At 38.4% G+C, this 18,171-nt stretch overlaps 2 protein-coding genes across 2 annotated transcripts in view; one reads left to right on the top strand and one right to left on the bottom strand.

Moving 5' to 3' along the window:
- LOC126293686 (N-chimaerin) overlaps positions 1-11,715 on the bottom strand; it is a 58,617-nt gene extending 46,902 nt beyond the window's left edge. Inside the window, exons 1-4 of the mRNA XM_049986978.1 lie at positions 11,459-11,715; positions 11,265-11,315; positions 9,186-9,384; positions 1,282-1,561 (exon numbers count right to left, since the gene is read on the bottom strand). Of these exons, the coding sequence (XP_049842935.1) occupies positions 1,282-1,561; positions 9,186-9,384; positions 11,265-11,315; positions 11,459-11,483 (555 nt within the window). The 5' untranslated portion in view covers positions 11,484-11,715. The remainder of the gene's footprint in view (positions 1-1,281; positions 1,562-9,185; positions 9,385-11,264; positions 11,316-11,458) is intronic.
- A 28-nt stretch (positions 11,716-11,743) lies between these two features.
- LOC126293688 (cytochrome c oxidase subunit NDUFA4) lies at positions 11,744-13,736 on the top strand. The gene is made up of 3 exons (XM_049986979.1): positions 11,744-12,027; positions 12,328-12,474; positions 12,636-13,736. Exons 1-3 carry the CDS (start codon positions 11,986-11,988, stop codon positions 12,696-12,698), a joined length of 252 nt encoding a protein of 83 aa, XP_049842936.1. The 5' UTR covers positions 11,744-11,985; the 3' UTR covers positions 12,699-13,736.
- Positions 13,737-18,171: the final 4,435 nt, after the last annotated feature.

Genomic DNA, 18,171 nt, shown 5'->3' with positions numbered 1-18,171 from the left:
ATCATGCTGTCAATGAGTATTGATGAGTGGAATTCTAACACTGATGTACTGGGATCACAAATAATAAATTAATTGTAAATTTTTAAATAGATGTGGCACAGAAATAGTACGTTTCTGGGCATTGGTTCCAGTTCAAAATACTGTCTACTCAATCCTCTCTGCATGTCCTAGAAGCTTGTTTGGAGAATTTTAGAGCACCCCCTGTATACATACAGTGGTGTTTCCCAATTCATGTCACACACACTTCTAGAGGTTGTAGAGGGGATGCAGAAGATCAACTTTTAAATAGGAGTCCACACCTGGAAACGTCATCTGATGACGCTACAAAGCGTCAAAGTTATAGGTGCTGCTGCCTGTGAACAAATGTATATACAGGGCGATTCTGTGATGATATTACAAACTTTCAAGGATGATGGAACCGGATAAATTCATCAATTTGAGGTAAGGGTCCCTAATCTGGAAATTGATGAGTCGAAAGTTACAAGCGAAAATATTTTGATACCTGTGACAGTGAAATACGTGTACTGGTAACATTGCTAATAATGTAGCGTATGCAACTTTCAGAGGTGGTAGTATGGACTATGACAAGAAAAAATTTCTAGTAAACAGGGGCTCTAAAATGCATACCTGAGGTCTATGGGTACTTGTTCATCTTCACTTGTACGAAACACATCTCCTTTATTGCCCCTAGCTCATAACATACCCATTTTAGAACACACATTTACTAGACTTTTTTTCTTGTTTTGGTCCATGCTACCACCTCTGGAAGTTGCCTACCCAACAATCTAAGCAACAACAGAACAGTTTCTGCTTATAGGCTTTGACTCATTCGTTTCCGGTACAGCGACACTTACCTTAAATTGATACATTTATCCTTCTCTATCATCCTTGACTGTTTGTATCATCATCACAGAATCACCCTGTATATACAAGCACATTCAGACACTGGCACTTACAACTACAGCGATCTATAGCGTTGACCGATGACAGTTCCGGACATGGGTTCTTATGTAAAACTTGATCTACTAAGTCCCGTCTACAGCCTCTAGAAGTGTGTAACACGAATTGTAAAATGCCCTGTATATCGGTATGTGTGACATATGTATTACCTAAAGTCAACTGACAGATCATATGTATGAAAAATGATCCTTGAGCAAATAGCTTATTACTACTAGATAGAATAAAAAATACTGACATAAGTAGAACAAACAATTTCTTGAGATATAGTGTGCGTATTAGAATGTGTAGAAATAAAGAGCTACGAAATTATTAAGATCTTACATCTGAACCAGAAATCTGCGAAGCTTCCCTCTCAGCTTGCAGCAGTGAGACATTACAGCCAATTACAGCCCTTCTCTTCAGCTTATTGAGTGTCACGTATGGCGAAGTCTCATAACAACTGATGCTGTCCATCAGCTCTATGTAAGAACGGGCATGTGTCTCTATGTAGAGCGTTACCAGGCCATCGGCTACGAGGTCGTGTACCGTGTCGAATCGCTTGTCCAGCACGTAGTGTTGCCCGTCGTAGTACAGTTTGTAATGCTTCAGCTTGCCACCGAACCTGTAGAGCATTCACAAGTGTTATGAACATATATCCTTCGAAAAATTTAAATAATCTGCAGATAAAAATTCTTTATATTGGAAAAAAAAAACACTTTCTGAAAGGCATAACATGACAAATTACTACAAAATTGTTTTGAGAACCAGATGCAGGGATTTTTCCAAGTCTGTTTTACCAACACTGACATACTTTGTACAACTTTAGGTAGGGCATTCGTAAACCTTTCCCTTAAAAATACAGTCCACAGTGACTCCTCATATAGGTTGAGACCTATGTAACATTTATTTGGCAAGTATACCAGACTCCACAAACATAACCAGATGCAGAGCTCCAACTCCACACTTTAATAGATATACAATGATGAATTCAAATAAAAACTTTAAAAGTACTATAATACTTTTAATTGTAACAATGAACAAAAAACTTCCACATCATTTTTCGACATACCCTCCCTAACGTTGAATGCACATAGGAGGAGGAGGAGGAGATTACCGTTTAACATCCCGTCGACAACGAGGTCATTAGATATGGAGCACAAGCTCGGATTAGGGAAGGATGCGGAAGGAAATCGGCTGTGCCCTTTCTAAGGAACCATCCCGGCATTTGCCTGAAGCAATTTAGGGAAATCATGGAAAACCTAAATCAGGATGGCCAGACGCGGGATTGAACCGTCGTGCTCCCGAATGCGAGAATGCACATACTCCACCACTTTGGAAGTGCATAGGTGTGATGATGAAAGAATTCTTTTATTTGAGTGTGTAGCCAGTCGTGCATGGTGGTTTACATCTCTTCGTTACTTCTGAAATGCCTGCCATCCACTGCTTCTATGTGTGCACCGAACAGTTGAAAATCTGAAGTGAGGGCTGGTGAATTAGGAGGATGTACCAGACTTTTCGGTGGTTGACTGATGTTGTTATCCATCTTGTAGACACCTTATTGAAGTGCGGTACACCGTGAAGAATATTCTGCGCCAAACCAATAATAATCTTCAAAAATGTGGCTATTTTGTTCAGAGTTCCGTGTCTGTTCTCCTTTACGAGCTCCTACAGTAAAGCAATGTTCTTGTCCGACACTATGCGGTGATCCTGTCCTGGTCTTGGGGCACTCTTCATAGAAGTTACATAACTTCTAAACTTGCTACTCCACTTGTACGCTAGCTGCAGCAGCAAACACTAAGCACCGTACTGTGCTGTCATTCTACGATTAATACAAAAAAAAGCATCAGAGACGGCTGCTCAATTGCCACACATGTTGACGGCGGGGTAGGCACCTTGTTGTAGATGCTGCTGCCTTCTCCTGAGTTGTAACATTACTCTACCACATGTCTGTCATTTTCTGAACCTCAAAGAACACGACTGCCACCTACCAACCACTACACAACTTTTTGAAATATTATGGAACCTCCAAGGTTTTCATCTGAATTACCCTCAAACTTACCTTTTTCTTCTCTGAGCTCATAGTTTTACCTGGAGGTGCAGATGGTTCCTTCTCAAGTCTTGAAGATATTACATTATCTTACCAATCAATAACTTACAAAAGAAATCTTTACATAATGTTTATTTTCTACTTGCAAGCTCGAAACAGAAAACTGATAATAGCTGAAAATTTAATGTGGCTGAAATCAGTGCTGCCACCATCTAATCGTGTCAAATGAGTACAGTGACTTAATATGTGTGTGGTTCAAAGTGTGTGCCAATTTCCCCTCAATTCTGGCAGCTGTGGTGCCATTGTTACAGGATCTACTGAGCCACACTTTGTAATGAAAACCTGTCGCTCAATCCAGTTTACAAATAAAACACGGTTCTGACTTTTGACAAATGTTAGAAATGTAGGAACAGTTTCAAAAAAGGAAATTGAAAGCAAGAACTTGAATCAGAGACAGTTGACTGATCAAATACAAGTACAATGATTGGTAATACAGAATACAAAAGTTCAAACAAGTTTTATGTTATAATCAAAGCCTAAATTAAGTTAACATCACAATGACACTTTAATATGTGACAATTTTCAGTCTAAAATAACTGCTTCAGTGTCAATCAAGTGCTTGCTACCAATCTTGTACTGTTGAAGAGTGGTGAATTCAACAGAATTTTATCATAAGGTCACTACAGAAAATATGGTAATTGGCAATTGAAAGATACTACCATTGCTGACAAATGTGGATATTTGAAGTTTATGTTCAGTGCACCTCACACTCTTTTTGGATTGATATTTACTTTTCTCGTTGAGATGGGTCATCCGGTTCTAAAAACTTCTTTAACCTTCCTCTGAAAGAATTACAGCTGTTTGGCAATGGAATGAATATTTTAAGGCCAACTCCTAACGTAGAAATTGACAGCTCCCCTAAGCAGAAGTGTCACTAATGTTTCTATGTGTGTTCTTGTACTGTCTATATTGACATGTATCAGCAGCTACAAGGTAACTAATGGGGTGTATTTCAACAGAGGAATGTTGAAGTTTCATCTAATGTAAGTAATGCAGTTTCACACAACATACCAGTACTCACGAAAAAGGAGAGTCCAGTGCTGAGCTAAAACAACACACCAAAATCAACTAGGCGATACAAGGGCGAAAAATTAAAGTAACTGAAATCGCGTGCTAGAATATACAGTCTTACGTAACACAACACAACAATGTCTAAGCTTTTTTTGTCGTATGACATTTTTTTAAACTGCTGTAAATCTAAGCATTCTAGTACAAATGCGCTGAAACCAAATAAGCTGGTTTTGGTCCTACTCCTGCCTCTGAACACCACTATGCAACAATATCTACCCCACCTCACATAAATCCCTTTGCCAACAAAACCCACAAGAATGCGGTTTTCAATCGTACTCACAAAAAACTTTCACCTACAAAAATTCCAGTCTTTTTTAAAAGTATAATCTTCAACACCACACCTATACTGAATCAAGCCAGAACCAAAACTTCAGCAACATTTTTGATGTTATCCTATCTTCCGTGCACACATCAACGACAGTAATATTTCTTCTTCCAATATTTCAGCTGTTAAGCTCACAGCCATCAAGGCGAGTCTGTGGCTTAATTAAAACCATGTAACACAGTAATATACAGTGACTCATTACATCAAATGGTTATAATTAAGTAGTTTTGCTGTCCCTGGTAGAAGTCCAAAAACTGATGGAAACTCTGTTTGCTGGAAAAACTCAAATAAACATGTTTTTGACCTTGTTTGTACGTCAGTCTAGAGTTCAGTGGCTCAGTTAACAGTGGTAGGCAAAAATACTGAAACACAGCAACGAATGCATGCTTGAAAAGAAAAGCAAATGCCAGCCAAGCCTACAGGTTGCACTGTTGTATTTGAAAACAAGCTGGCATCTGTGCAATGTACTCGACATGTTGCGACTGTCAGTCGTCGTCTGAACAGTGTACTCTGTAGTTACGATGCACTATCTAGGAGCTCCGTGCATCCGAATGTGGGCACATGTGCTCATACAATTGGCGCTTCTGTGACCGAGGGAGCTGAAGTGTTCCGTGTTCCAAGAGTCACTGTATCGAAGATTTGAACCACGTACAAAGTGAGCGGAAAAGCATCAGTCGCAAGTCACAACTCGGACGAAACTGTGACGAGTGACTGTGATGGTTCGTCACCGAAGAGGATCGTGATGGAAAAGAACAACAGTTGCCAAAGTCACTGCACAACTGACTGTCACAACATGAAGGGAGCTCTGTAAGCAGGGAATTGCAGGATGAGCCGGTATTCCAAAACAATTAATCAGTGGTGCAAACGCCCCTAACAGGAAAATGTGGTGCACAAGTGAGCCAAGTGTACTTCCATCTTTCCACAGCTCGTTTCCTGAGCATCTTGCGGAGCCAATATTTTTGGTAATCAACAGCGTTTGGGCGCGATCGGGCTCTAGCTGTCTTTTATTGTTTCGCTTCTATTTCGTTTTTCTGCGGTTGTTCAGGGTTGCTCTTTTATGAAGCTCTTTTGTTTGAACTCCCGCCCGTAGTGTACCCACTAACTACTGCGAGTTCTGCCATTGGTGTACTTAGAAACCATAGGTCGGTAACACGACCGACTCGCGTGTTTACGGCAGCAGACTGTTTGGCCTGTACTATTTATAAGTGAGCTCAGTCACGCTGGAGGAGGTTGTCGCGCAGTGGCCTTCGTGTCTGCTCTGGTGACGTCAACATCCTACCTTCCGTGTACTGGTGGTTATCGAACACGCACTTCTACCCGTGGAGGAACGCCGACCCGGTTGTGCCCCTCTGTCCGCTCTCCACTGGTTGTCCGCGGGAGGCAGATGGCAGTCTAATCGTCGCCTGCGTCGACGAAGGCAAACAAACAGTAACCTTCGTGGGGCGGTGGAGCCACTGTTCTGCGAGGGTTTGAGTCCGGGAGCAGTTCGGCTGGGTCGGTATCTGCCGGTATGACGGCTCAGAATTGTGCACAGCAGTCTCGGACAAATGACGAACTGCACTGAGGGAAGGAGAAAAGAAGTTAAGCGCGAATGTCTCAAGTTGATCGTCCTTTGGGATTGAGTTCATCCAGCTGTCTTTCCCGCCTTGTGGCCACCGCTGTGGCAATCCTCTGTTCTGTTTACTGGTGCAATTCTGACAGTGCAGATTCCTCCATGCATCGTTGCTAACCGGTGTATTTTGGTAGTTATTTGTGTACGTTTGCACTTCTATGTTTTGGTAGTTCAATTTCCCGCCCTGAGGTTGCAGAATTTCGGGTGGGAAGTTAGTTCCTTGTCTCCCAAGAGCTAGTGCTGTATTATTAAGTTCAATTCTAGTTCAGTCTAGTGTTCTGTTAATCCCTGGGTATATGTGTCCGCCAAACTATTTGTGCTGTATTTATTCTAAGTGAGTTGCACTGACAGTAGTTGGGGGTTCGAGTCCTTTCACAGAGCTGATAAGGGGTCACATTTCGGCTTGTCAATTGGAGGGTGTTGCCTTAGAGGTTTGTTAACATTGGCATGTCAGCGCTGTCTAGTGCTACTGGGACCTAAAGAACATTGTGCTGATTAGGGAATATTGTTACACATTCTTGTTTTCATTTCGATATCGGCATTTGTGAAGGCAACCGCATGAAGTAAGATCTGTTCTGAAGCTATGCTGGATCTTGTGCTCTTGGGAATTTTGGTTTTGTTTTGATTCCGCCTATTTGGGTGTCAGGAATATGGAACTGTGTTATTAATGTTTGGCATGATCAGCGGACACACGGCTAGGTTAGTACGTGTGTAGTGGCATGGCGTCCTGGTGAAGGTGTGCCCGCTAGATTGCTATTGCGGCTCCTCAAAGTGTAATTTCCACCTTACTAAAACTCGCTTGTTAAAAGGGAGGAAGGGAAAAAAAAACCCTTTAGAAATACCTTTTATTTGCATCAACAATCTTACCTGCTGCTTAAGTAAATATCTCTCTCAGTGATTAAGCTAATGAAAGCACCTATCCTAAAAGCAACTAGCGCACTTCTGTTATGGTGGCCCTCGTGCCTATTTTAGACCGAAAGATTGTATAAACAGGCTTACATGCTCCATATCGAACTTCTGATGTTTTTTGAGTGATTGTGGATTATTAAAATTGATTATAGTGCAAACGTTTGTATTTTACCAACTGTGCTTATAAGTTATTAATGTGATTGACTGGAACGTAATACGAAAGTTTTAGGACCATAGGTTGTCCAGGTGGAAATTTTGAAGCCATGCTGTGTTGTGAATTCATGTATTTATGTTTTATATTGCAATGAGAATTTAAATGTGGTAAACCCATGCTTTGTGATTAATAATTAAAGATTTAAGAGTGTGTTCACTTAGCGCTTACTTATGCGTTGTGTTATTATTATTTTTAAAAATTATAATAGGTGTTTTAGTTTCTTAAATTAAAGCCTTTCCAATTCGAAAGTGGTGGCCCTCCCATTTTGGGCAATTGTAAGCATGGAAGCAGGATTTACGTAGTTGGTGTTATGTATTGTATGTTATGAATAAATTATTTGTGTGTTAAATCACATCTGATATGTCAATTCCTTGGCCCCGTCCACACCTTGGTCGTAGTCTTTTAATATTAACTGATCAGACCACTGTTCCAAGAAGCACCTGGACTATTAAGCAATGGAAAAATGTCACTTTCTCAGACGAGTCCAGTTTCACATTCTTTCCAACTTCTGACCAAGTTTACTTCCCAAGAATGAACGAGAGCTGGGGATTTGGTGACGATTTAGGCAGTCATATTGTGGTATCCAGTGGGCCTCACAGTTACTCTGCAAGGTTGGATTACTGCCAAGGATTATGTGACTAATTTGCCCAGTTCCCTGGTACAATCTTTGCTCACCAATAGCGATGCTATCTGAGATGACAGGATCCCAGTTCCCACAGGTTCCATCGTCCAGGACTGATTATGTGAAAATGAGCATGGAATGCCGCACCTCCTCTGGCCACCAGATCTCAGTATTAATGAGCTTCGGTGGTCTACTTTGGAGAAAAGGGTGTGCAATTACAATCCACTGCCATCACCATTACCTGAAACTGCCAGGACTTTTCAGAAAGCATGATATAAAATTCGCTTTGGGAAACAAAATTACAGGACCTGTATTTATCCATTCCCAGATGGCTTCTAGCGGTCTTCAGATGACACTAAACAGTGTGGTACTGGAGTGCGAGACACACGTCTCTCGCAGTTGACTTGCGTATTGTGTGTAGCTGATCTTATTCTCGGGTCAGACAGCTGCGTCGATCTTCACGAACTCTTCTTCTCCGAAGACTCTTGTTGGTTAAGGGAATTTAAAAATAGACTTCTTTTCTACTCTCCAAATAATTCTATACTCTCAGGATACTTTTGTTCAACTCTCTTATATTTTCATCTCCACAATAAAACAACTTCACAAGATTCACACAAGTGTTCAACTCTCTTGAGTCAACCCCATCTTGGACCATTAGAAACTAACACATACAATTATAATATGTTTGGTTTAATAACCACTATAAAACCAGTTCTTGCTTCTAGCAAGTCCAACACCCGAATGTCAAACATAAAAGTCTTTAGTTCAATACATAATTTATTTGTTCACAACAATACAGCTGTTACACCGTCAAGGAATAGAGCGTGCTTGCTCTACGTACTGGATATACAGCTTCTCAGGCGCGCGCTGCAGACACTTCTCCGCAATAAACTACTGCCACTATTGCCGTATTCTCCCAATATACATCCACCCTGCACACACAGAAACCGGCAGCGAGGCAGACACATCTCCACTCTCATACCGTCGTACTTAAAATATCAGGTGTTCGAGACAGTGGAAAGCTGAGGGACTCTAGAATTTACACCAAAATTCTCGAGGCACTACAGATTGTCAGCTGTGAATGTCAGTGGTTTCCCTACACCTTATTAGGTGCGGTAATGTGTTGTTTGTTGGTGTTTTCAAATTTTGGCCATCCTTTGTAACTGTTGAATGGTTGTTTTCTCCTTTCACGAAATCCCTTTGAAAATACTCTGTACCATGCAGTGATCTCTTAACTTGGTCTTCTTATTCAAACAATCTGTAGAGAGACCTCTTTCTTTAACTTTCTCTCTTTTTTTTTTTAAAAAAAAAAAAAAAAAAAAGCAAAAAAAAGCAGCTTTTCATAAATATATTTGATGGAAGTGACCATATTCCTATAAATTGTACCTGAATGTAAGGGTGAAGCAGCCGCCATTTCTGTTCGATCTCCGTACAAGGAATGCCCCCTCTTCTGTTACAATTGCTTCAGCCTCAGTGTGTGACATATCGCCGTGGTACTCCCGGCCATAGTACTGGGGTCGGCTGTGCACAGGAATCGAGCATGGCACCATGATGGGTCGAGGTGCTTCCTGCTGCAAGCGGTACACTGTGAAAAGGAGGTAAGCAAAATCAATATGTAACATTTTAGCAAGTCAGCTTTCTTTAACTTCTGCCACAATAAAGAAGGGAATGACAGGAAGGCAGGTAGGCCGGAGTTTAACATCATGTTGGCAATGACGTCATTAGAGACAGAGCTCAAGCTGAAAATGGAAGACTTTGGAATAAATTAATTTCATTCCAGCATTTGTTGATTTGATTTACTCAAACCACAGTAAAGAAATATACATGGCATTTTTTAACAAACCCCAAAGTTAGTTGCATCATGACTCAAGGGCAAGGCCGTGGCAGCCATAGCTTTCTTTCAAGAAAATGATTTAAATGTCAGTATTAGACAGGTTTTTAACAGAGCCAGAACTGAAACTTTTTATAGCTACTTACAAATCTTCAAAAATATTAAAAATACCCCATACAAACTAGTGCACAGACATGCCCTTGTCCCGATAGGTCTCTCAATCTCTACATCGTATGATGTGTTCCTTCATCCCTGCATAACAGTTTACTTTTACTACTTCTGCATGGAGTATACATGATGAAAGGGTGGAATTAGATGCACAGTGTACATGTGTAGGAATGCACAATGAATACAGTTCACTGGCATGGCAATACTAGGTTTCCCATGCAAGAAAAGGCATGATGTGTCATATGGTAGTCTAATATACAACAGGTATCAGTTAGCAAAGACATTTTTGGGCAGAGCCTGGCTCTGTGGCCCTGCTCTCAGCTGGGGCCTGCACAGGGATGGTCAATTCCAGCAGAGTAGTTGTCTTGAATTGCAACAAAAAAAAAAAAAAAAAAAAAAAAATGCTCAAACAATGGATCATCAAGACAGTCATTGAGCACAAAGGTGCATAGTCTCCGGAAATCAATTTGTGCTTTGGCACAACTGAAGTTGTTGAAATATGTGATATGTCATGTTGCACACAAAGGCTTGTACCCACAGTGTTAAAGCAGTCACCGTCCTGTTGAAGGTGGTGTGCCATCGAATTCCTCCAACCTTCGAATTGACTTATCCAGACAGTTATGAGGGGGCTCAAGTTTAACGTGGATTCACAGTGAAACTCAGCATTCTTCACATTAACAAACACTTTCATAGGTGAGAGAAGTGATAAGTGACAGATATAAAGTATTAGGATTGACCAGGGATAGAAGCATAAAATAATAAATAAATCATACTGGCATTCACCTTCGTGTGATTTAGGTAAACAGTAGAAAATCTAAATCTGCATGGCTGCATGATATCCGATCACTGAGAAATAGAAAAGTTAAATAAATATTTCAATGATTAGGATAAAGTTTTCATTGTACATTATCTTTACGATAGCTGTAACTAAATGCAATGACTGCTGACCCTATCCTGTATTTCATGCAACTGAAATAATTTATTAGCAACAATGAAAACAATTACCATGTTAAAACACAATGTCATTGATGGGTCTAACAAGATGACCACTGGGAAAGTATGTCATCAGCAATGGACAAAACAAGAGAAAGAAGATTGGGGTTAACTTTCCTCAAATGAAAAAGGAGGTTGATTTACAACTTCAGGCAGGACATGGCTGGGGAGGAAATAGGCATTTGTCATTTTGAATATCTATCCTAACATTCACCTTAGATTAGGAACATACAGACTGGTCAAAATCATTAACAAGTAAGCTGCATGAAAGACACAAAGGTAAAAAATTATTACAACAAAAAAATAGGCAATATGTGTTTACTGACATCCTTCATCTTATGCATACTGACGAGAAAAATATTACATAAATACTGTTCAACACACAATTGATGCTACATATACTAAGCGCTGTAACTGATAACTTTAATATTGCAAACTATGATTGTCATTCACAAGAAAGAAGGTGCACTTACAATTTGGATTCCAAACGTGTCTAATCGGCGACCCCTCCTGGTTTACATCACCTGAAACAAGCCACGGTTTAGAGTACTGTACTGAAACAGTAAAAGTATTTTATATGGCGAAAACTCAGTGTTATCGTGAAAGTGAATCAGGTTTTATTGTGTAACAACAAACCTGGCACGTAACTTACAACAGTACTGCTTACCATTGCTCAGTCTATTGTAACTCATTTTCTCTTCCAGCCAGGACCAAAACCTTAACGCAAGCCAAAGTATTGTAATCTCATTATTACGGTCGTCATTTGCAACTGAAAGTAATAACTCATTTTCACTATCGAGTTCACCACACAACGCATTATACTTTTGACAAGTCAATTGCCCTAAACCACAACTGTATTCGAATTATTGACAACACAGAAAACACCAAAGATACAAATTACAATGTCGAAGATAGGTCACCACAAACTTGTCAATTATTGTTGTACCACTTCACATCAATAACTGTGTGAAGTATATTGTTTGTTAGAACTGAAAGTAAAAGCACGTACAAAAATATAAAATATTAATTATGAATTGTATTCAGACGATAATTGCGAATATTATAGTACTCGCTGGTTTTGCTGAACTATACACTTGACGAACGTATTACGTCCTATTCTAGTATTAATCCCAGTCTTCTGGAAGAGCAGAGAAGGGTTTCCCTAATCGCGGATTTGAATTTATTTTGTGCAAAATGCAGGGACTGTCATTTTCAAGCCTGAAGAAAAATCCATCAGTGAGTGTAACTATATGTAATGTGAACAAATCTTCCTCTGTAATGTTTTCTTAATGGTAATTTCGTGTGTCGTAACATATACTGCATTGGAGGACAACATAGGTCGCATGTTGAATTCGTATTAATGAAAGCTAAGAAAGAGGCGATTGATAATTATGTTGACAAGAGTTCCTCAAAATAACTCGCATTCAGAGGAAGATTTGTCTCTAGACACTAAAGTCATAGGTGTCACGACCTTGGTTAAGATCAACATTGCCGAGGAATGTTCATTGTGAAATACTGTTCTGCGTTCTTTCACAGTTAATTCCCTTGTACATATGCTTGGGAGCAGGGGTGGCGGGGGCGATCTTTTACACGCTTCGACTCGCTACCCGAAACCCTGAAGTTACGTGGAATAAGAGATCCAATCCCGAACCTTGGAATGATTACTCCAACAAGCAGTACAAGGTAATAACGACCGGGCATATTGATTCTTTTAGTTTTGTATCTTGGTACCAAATACGGTAATGTATGTTAAATTTTACTACGCTGATTTATATCTTACCTAGAACAGAATTCTTGATTGCGACATACGTAATTAATATTTTTTAAAATGTTTTCATTGACAGTTTTACTCGCCAGTGAGGGATTACTCGAAGATTGAGAGCCCCGCACCGAAGTACCAGGAATAATAATCTCGTGTAAAAGTTCTAGTTAAGTGATACTGTGTATCTTGAATGCAGTGTGTAGAAAATGATCTGATACAGTGAATCTCGCACGTAGAGGTTCCAGTAGGTCTGAAATCTTTACTAAGCATGTAAAAATATTTAAGTTTTCTCAGTGATGATTTTTGAATATTATGATGACTAATAAATGTGTATTACTGAGCTGACCATTCCAATAAGTACTCATTCTTTTTCTTCAGGATATTGTAACATGTTTCCTTTCTTTACTGTACACTTAAAAAAGATCTCGGAAATAGTGTAGAAGGTTGTGGACAGAAAAGTCAATATTATTTATCTCGGACATTCTGAATAATAATTAAAAAAATCTTGCACATTAGGTCCTTGTTCTCATTTTCTAATATTGCTGTGGATGTATGCATGGAATAATACTGTCATTTTACCTTGATAAATGACTAGAAAAGCTGGTCTCAGTTCTGTGGTTTGATGCTGTAGCAACCATGCAGAAATGTGTAAAAGAATATTTGATTTGGAATTCAAGGAGATTTTCTTAAATGTCTGAGACCAGGCAGTTGCATAGTCCATTTAAATTAAAATCTTAATAAACTGGAAAAGATTGTAAATTGAGTTATAGAAAATAAAACCTTTTAATTTAAATGGATGAAAGCAACATTCATTCGCACTTCATTCAGTAGGCTGTTAATTTGTACAGGTTGATGTGTATAGACATATTTCATTCTCACCTTTTGCATGCTACTAATTGTCTGTGAGCTGCTAGGCGTTTTACAATTTCTGGGCAATTCTCAATAGCATGTAACATAATACTTCATTCACTCAAGAAATGTAATTATGTGCAGTGGCATTTCATAGCAATTTAGGTCTTCTGCACATATTTTGCTTTCTTGGCAGAAATAGTGGAATGTTTGTTTTCGGGCACTAAGTCTCTCACTGACTTTTCAGCTAGCATAACAATATTCCAGTTTTTTCCCTGCAAAACTTAGTACTGGAATCTGTATTGTGACTGGAAATAAAGTATCAGTTCAATCAGTTGATATGTATGCATGCAGTTGTGTTCCTATCTATCTGTCCTTGTTATCCCTTCCACCCTCATACTGTACAGGTTCCATTGGTTTGATGATGCAGCAGGTTATATTTTAACTTTGTGGCTGGGTCCATTCCCTGGCACCACAGTTGGGTAATGTGAAGTGCCATCTGTCTGTGAATCATGTGAACTTTGTTCTTAGTTTTAATGCTTTTTAACTGTTCATCAGGTTTTTGGAGTCAGAGATTGGGAACCAGTTCAGTGTTTGCATAAACAGGTGTGGAAGAGTTCTTAAAAGCCATAATCAGGCTGGTTGATGCACTAGACCAAAGACTGTTAACCTGCTATGCAATTTCAGTGTAAGTCTGCCTCATGAGCTTATATATTAAGCAACTTGGAAAGACAAAGAAAAAAAAAGTTATACTGAATTGTCAAGTGCCACTATTGGAATTAATCAGATTTCAAGAATAAATATTAACTTGAAATTAGATTGATAGCACTCTTTACATCAGTACATCATGACTGTCAATACTTTTGAAAAGGATGTAAAAGAGTTAAGTTTTTATCACAAAATATAATTACTTTACAATGTTGACAGATTGATCTCATTATGTGAAGTTCTTTCATGCTTCCAGGGGTTCTTGCACTTTGGAATGACACATTACATAACTGTTGCGCATCATCTTTGAAATCTACAGGAAATGAGTCAAATAATAGAAAAATGCCCCCCCCCCCCCCCCCGTCCTACCAAAAAAGGTAACCTTTTGTTGTGTATTGAGATTTTGATGCAATGGACACAACTTAAGGACAATACAATAATAGCATGGCTTCTGGACCCAGAATTTAATACTAAGAGATGGAAACCACATAAGAAACATCATGTTTTTAGCACATAATGGATCATACAAAAGACAGCACACATGGAAAAAAAATGAATACCCTAATCATGAATAGTCAACCATCCCTCAACAGAGTCCAGTGCCTGGAGATACTGGGTGTGTGTTATGTGAGTTGTCTTGTGTGCATTGTGTTTAGGAGGGTCTTTGCCCAAAAGCTTAACATTTTAAGTCTCATAATTTTTAACATTTTTATGCAGCAACAGCAACTGATATTGTTTATATAAGAATATACAGCCTACAGTCGCAGGTTAACTTTATTGTTTACCTAGGTTTCAACGTTAGTCTCATTGAAGATCTGTGACTCAATGCCACATCTTATGTGGTGAGTAGCATTATATCTTTCCATAATAATGGCATATGTGACAGGTGGCATAGTCTTGTAAACAAACTGTCATCAATTAAAAAATGTAGTAGTACAGAAAATGGGGCATAAGCATATCTCTGGTTTTAAATGTCTTTGAAGGTGAAAATTGCGAAGATGGACTAACTGTGCTATCTTTTGGAGTAAAAAAACTGAAAACTAGACAAAATGTGTGCTTTAACGTAAATTTAATAGCCTTCTACCAGTTGCTTGTGGTTCATATAAAACTAGCTGTTTTGTATGTACAAATATATTACGTCAGAAGTGGCTGCACAACAATGTTATATTGGTGTTCATGAAAATTAATACAAGACTTTCAGTTGATCATTGTAGCTCAGAAAAAAAAGGCATACATGCTATTCATTGCATTTACTTTGTAACCAAAGTTATCCAGCACCTTTCAGTGGACTCAGTTCAATATCTTGTATGTATGGATATGGACAGACTATTTCTAAGTGATATTGTGGAAGGAAAAGAAAAAGGTTGTGCAGCATTACTGGTTTCTCATTCTTTTGAACAATGATTTTGGAAGTAAGTATCTGGACTAAAATGTGTTGCCAGAAGGGCCTGCAGGTGGTAGCTGAAAGCAGAGGGCTTGGTGTAATATGTGTGGAAAACATTACAATGAATCGGCACACTACACTCGCAAATCTCTTCCCCCCCCCCCCCCCCCCCCCCCCACACACACACACAGAATACTGTGCATTATCCGATTTGCTTGTAAAATAGGTGGAGGATGAGTGTTACAGTTTTGTGACTACTTAAATGATTTCATATTAGTTTGAAGGTCTTAGTCTGGACATAAAAGTTAAAATTATCTCCCCTCCCACCTATCTTTTGGGATTTTTGGGTAAAGTGGTATGTGATAAAATTGGGTTACCATTGTGGGACCAAGTGAGTAGGCAGCATTATGAATTTAGTAGTATCAGTACAATACTGAGAAATCCTGGGTGGAATACAAATAATGAAAGGTACAGAGCAACAGTTCACTGTACACAATAGTAGTATCATACATAGCAGTTTAATAGTAAAATGAACACAATTTAGGTGGTCAAGTAACTGGTGTAATTCTGAGAGAAAAGTCAACAATTTTATACATCCAGTAGTCTGCCATTGAATATAAATAGCAAAATAGAGAGCAAATGCAATATGTAACAACGTGTAATTGGATTAGAGACAATATTTCTCAGTACCTTTAATATAGCTGTACAAACTAGTACAACCATTCACCATGTGAATGCTGTATTAAAAACAGAAAAAAAGCTACTTCCAAAAATTTCTGGATAGGTACACTGTGTAATCAGTAACAATTAGATTTGTCTACTGGTAACACATTACAGGGAAAAAGAAAATATTTTTGAAGTTGTGGTGTGACTCTGCAACCTAATCAAAGTGTGTGCTTTGGAATCATACTCAGATAAACAAACATTTGTATCGGACAAGCAATGTTACAATGAGAGGGAGTTATTTTTTCATAACTCCCCCATCCATAATCTTGAGTAATCAAGAAAATTTCCTTTGAAACATCATGTGGTAGAGTAAATATGCATGTCAAACATTGTCATTTTTTGTGAAATGTGTAAAGCACAGTCGATAGCATGATGAAGAGGATGGGGAAACACACAAATACACCACTTTTGCAAGAAATGGTCTTCCTATTAGTTTAAAATTTGACAAACACTACATATTCTTACTTCCTAATTCATATTTTGTTAAATGTTTCTTTTTCTAAGAAATTGTGATTATTTCCATTTGAGAACTTCTAAAGTAGAAAAAAGTTCTACATATGTAGATGTGTTGGATCCAAAATAATACTTATTGACAGAAATCCTACAGCAACAAACATCTGTGTTAATAACATTTAGATGTCCGTGGTCACATTTATACTGCGACTTGAGTGTATGTGATAACCATTATGAAGTTGTGAAATGTGCAAAGTGTGGTGATAATCAGCTTACCGTCATATACACACATCACAACAGCAGAGACCTGAAAATAAATGCTTGAATTGACCTCTCAAAGCCAAATCCAAACAAGGATGCTGATGGCAAAGAGATAAGATGAGCAGAAATGAGGTATGAGTCATGGGTATAGAAGGAAATAGTACTTCCTGCTAATGAGTTAGGCAACGGTTGGTCTCATATCTTCCTTTGTCAGTAACACATTATGGCAGCAACATATTTCAGAAACAGCAACTGGGCAAAGTTTTTATTTTTTGTTATTCTTAACCACCAAACTTACTACGGAAAAATGAGAGGTACAATGTAAAAACTGGACATTTTCTGTGCGTCTGAAGTATTCTCTTTACAGTTATTGCAACTGTATTTCAGAGAAACATTTCTGCTGTGCTTGTTTCATTTAGTGTTAAATCTGAAGGGCAATTCTGGAACATCACCAAGACAACAACTGAGGGTTTCTAATATTTAGATAGACCTGCCCTATGTATTCAAATGAGACATTGATGATAAATATACAATGCAAAATGTATTGTTTGAACACATTTATTTAAAAAAAAAAACTAAAAAGTAATTTATTTGGCTACATGCTTATCATCTGAAGGCTTGTAATAGACTGACTGTTCCTGTCTAAGAATTTCTTGATGGTATAGAGGAAGTTGTCAAAGAGAAACTTTGGTAAATAACATTACACTCAATATATCTGTCACTTTATTTTAATTGGTAGTTGTCAAAGTGTTGAACAGCTGTATATTTTACTCTTTGTTTCTGTGGCAACACAGATCATTTTTCTTTTGGAGTATTAATCCTGCAATAAGTTTCTTAACAGTGAACACATTGCTGCAGAATGAAGATTAATTCTGGAAATCCGTGACTGAGTTCTTTGAAAAAATGAACCATACATTTATTTATTAACTTACACATTGTGTTCTGCAAATATTACACTTACGTAAACTCTCAGAAATGTGAGGCAATTCAAAGTATGTATTACTGCACTGATGCAGCATTAACAACCAACTAACATTCGTGATATGGGGTTGTGTTTTTTAGAAAGGACAGTTACTGTAATTTATTGATTCTTAATTTTGTTGTCATTGTACATATTCATTTCTTCCATTTATGTATGCCTGATGTCAGGATGTGGAACAAGTTAACATATAAATTATTAAGCAAATATTGCAAAATCATCTCGTTTAAAACATTTTGAAGGTTCTCAAAAATAGTA

This window comes from Schistocerca gregaria, chromosome 10, assembly GCF_023897955.1.
Source record: "Schistocerca gregaria isolate iqSchGreg1 chromosome 10, iqSchGreg1.2, whole genome shotgun sequence".
In the NCBI taxonomy this organism is placed as follows: domain Eukaryota; kingdom Metazoa; phylum Arthropoda; class Insecta; order Orthoptera; family Acrididae; genus Schistocerca; species Schistocerca gregaria.
This window is presented reverse-complemented; position numbering and strand designations above follow the sequence as displayed.

Bases quoted from the DNA above. Each gene is read 5' to 3' on its own strand.
- LOC126293688 (XM_049986979.1), top strand. From the start codon at position 11,986: ATGCAGGGACTGTCATTTTCAAGCCTGAAGAAAAATCCATCA. The intron at 12,028-12,327 runs GTGAGTGTAACT...GTTCTTTCACAG, and splicing joins GCCTGAAGAAAAATCCATCA to TTAATTCCCTTGTACATATG. The intron at 12,475-12,635 runs GTAATAACGACC...TTTCATTGACAG, and splicing joins ACTCCAACAAGCAGTACAAG to TTTTACTCGCCAGTGAGGGA.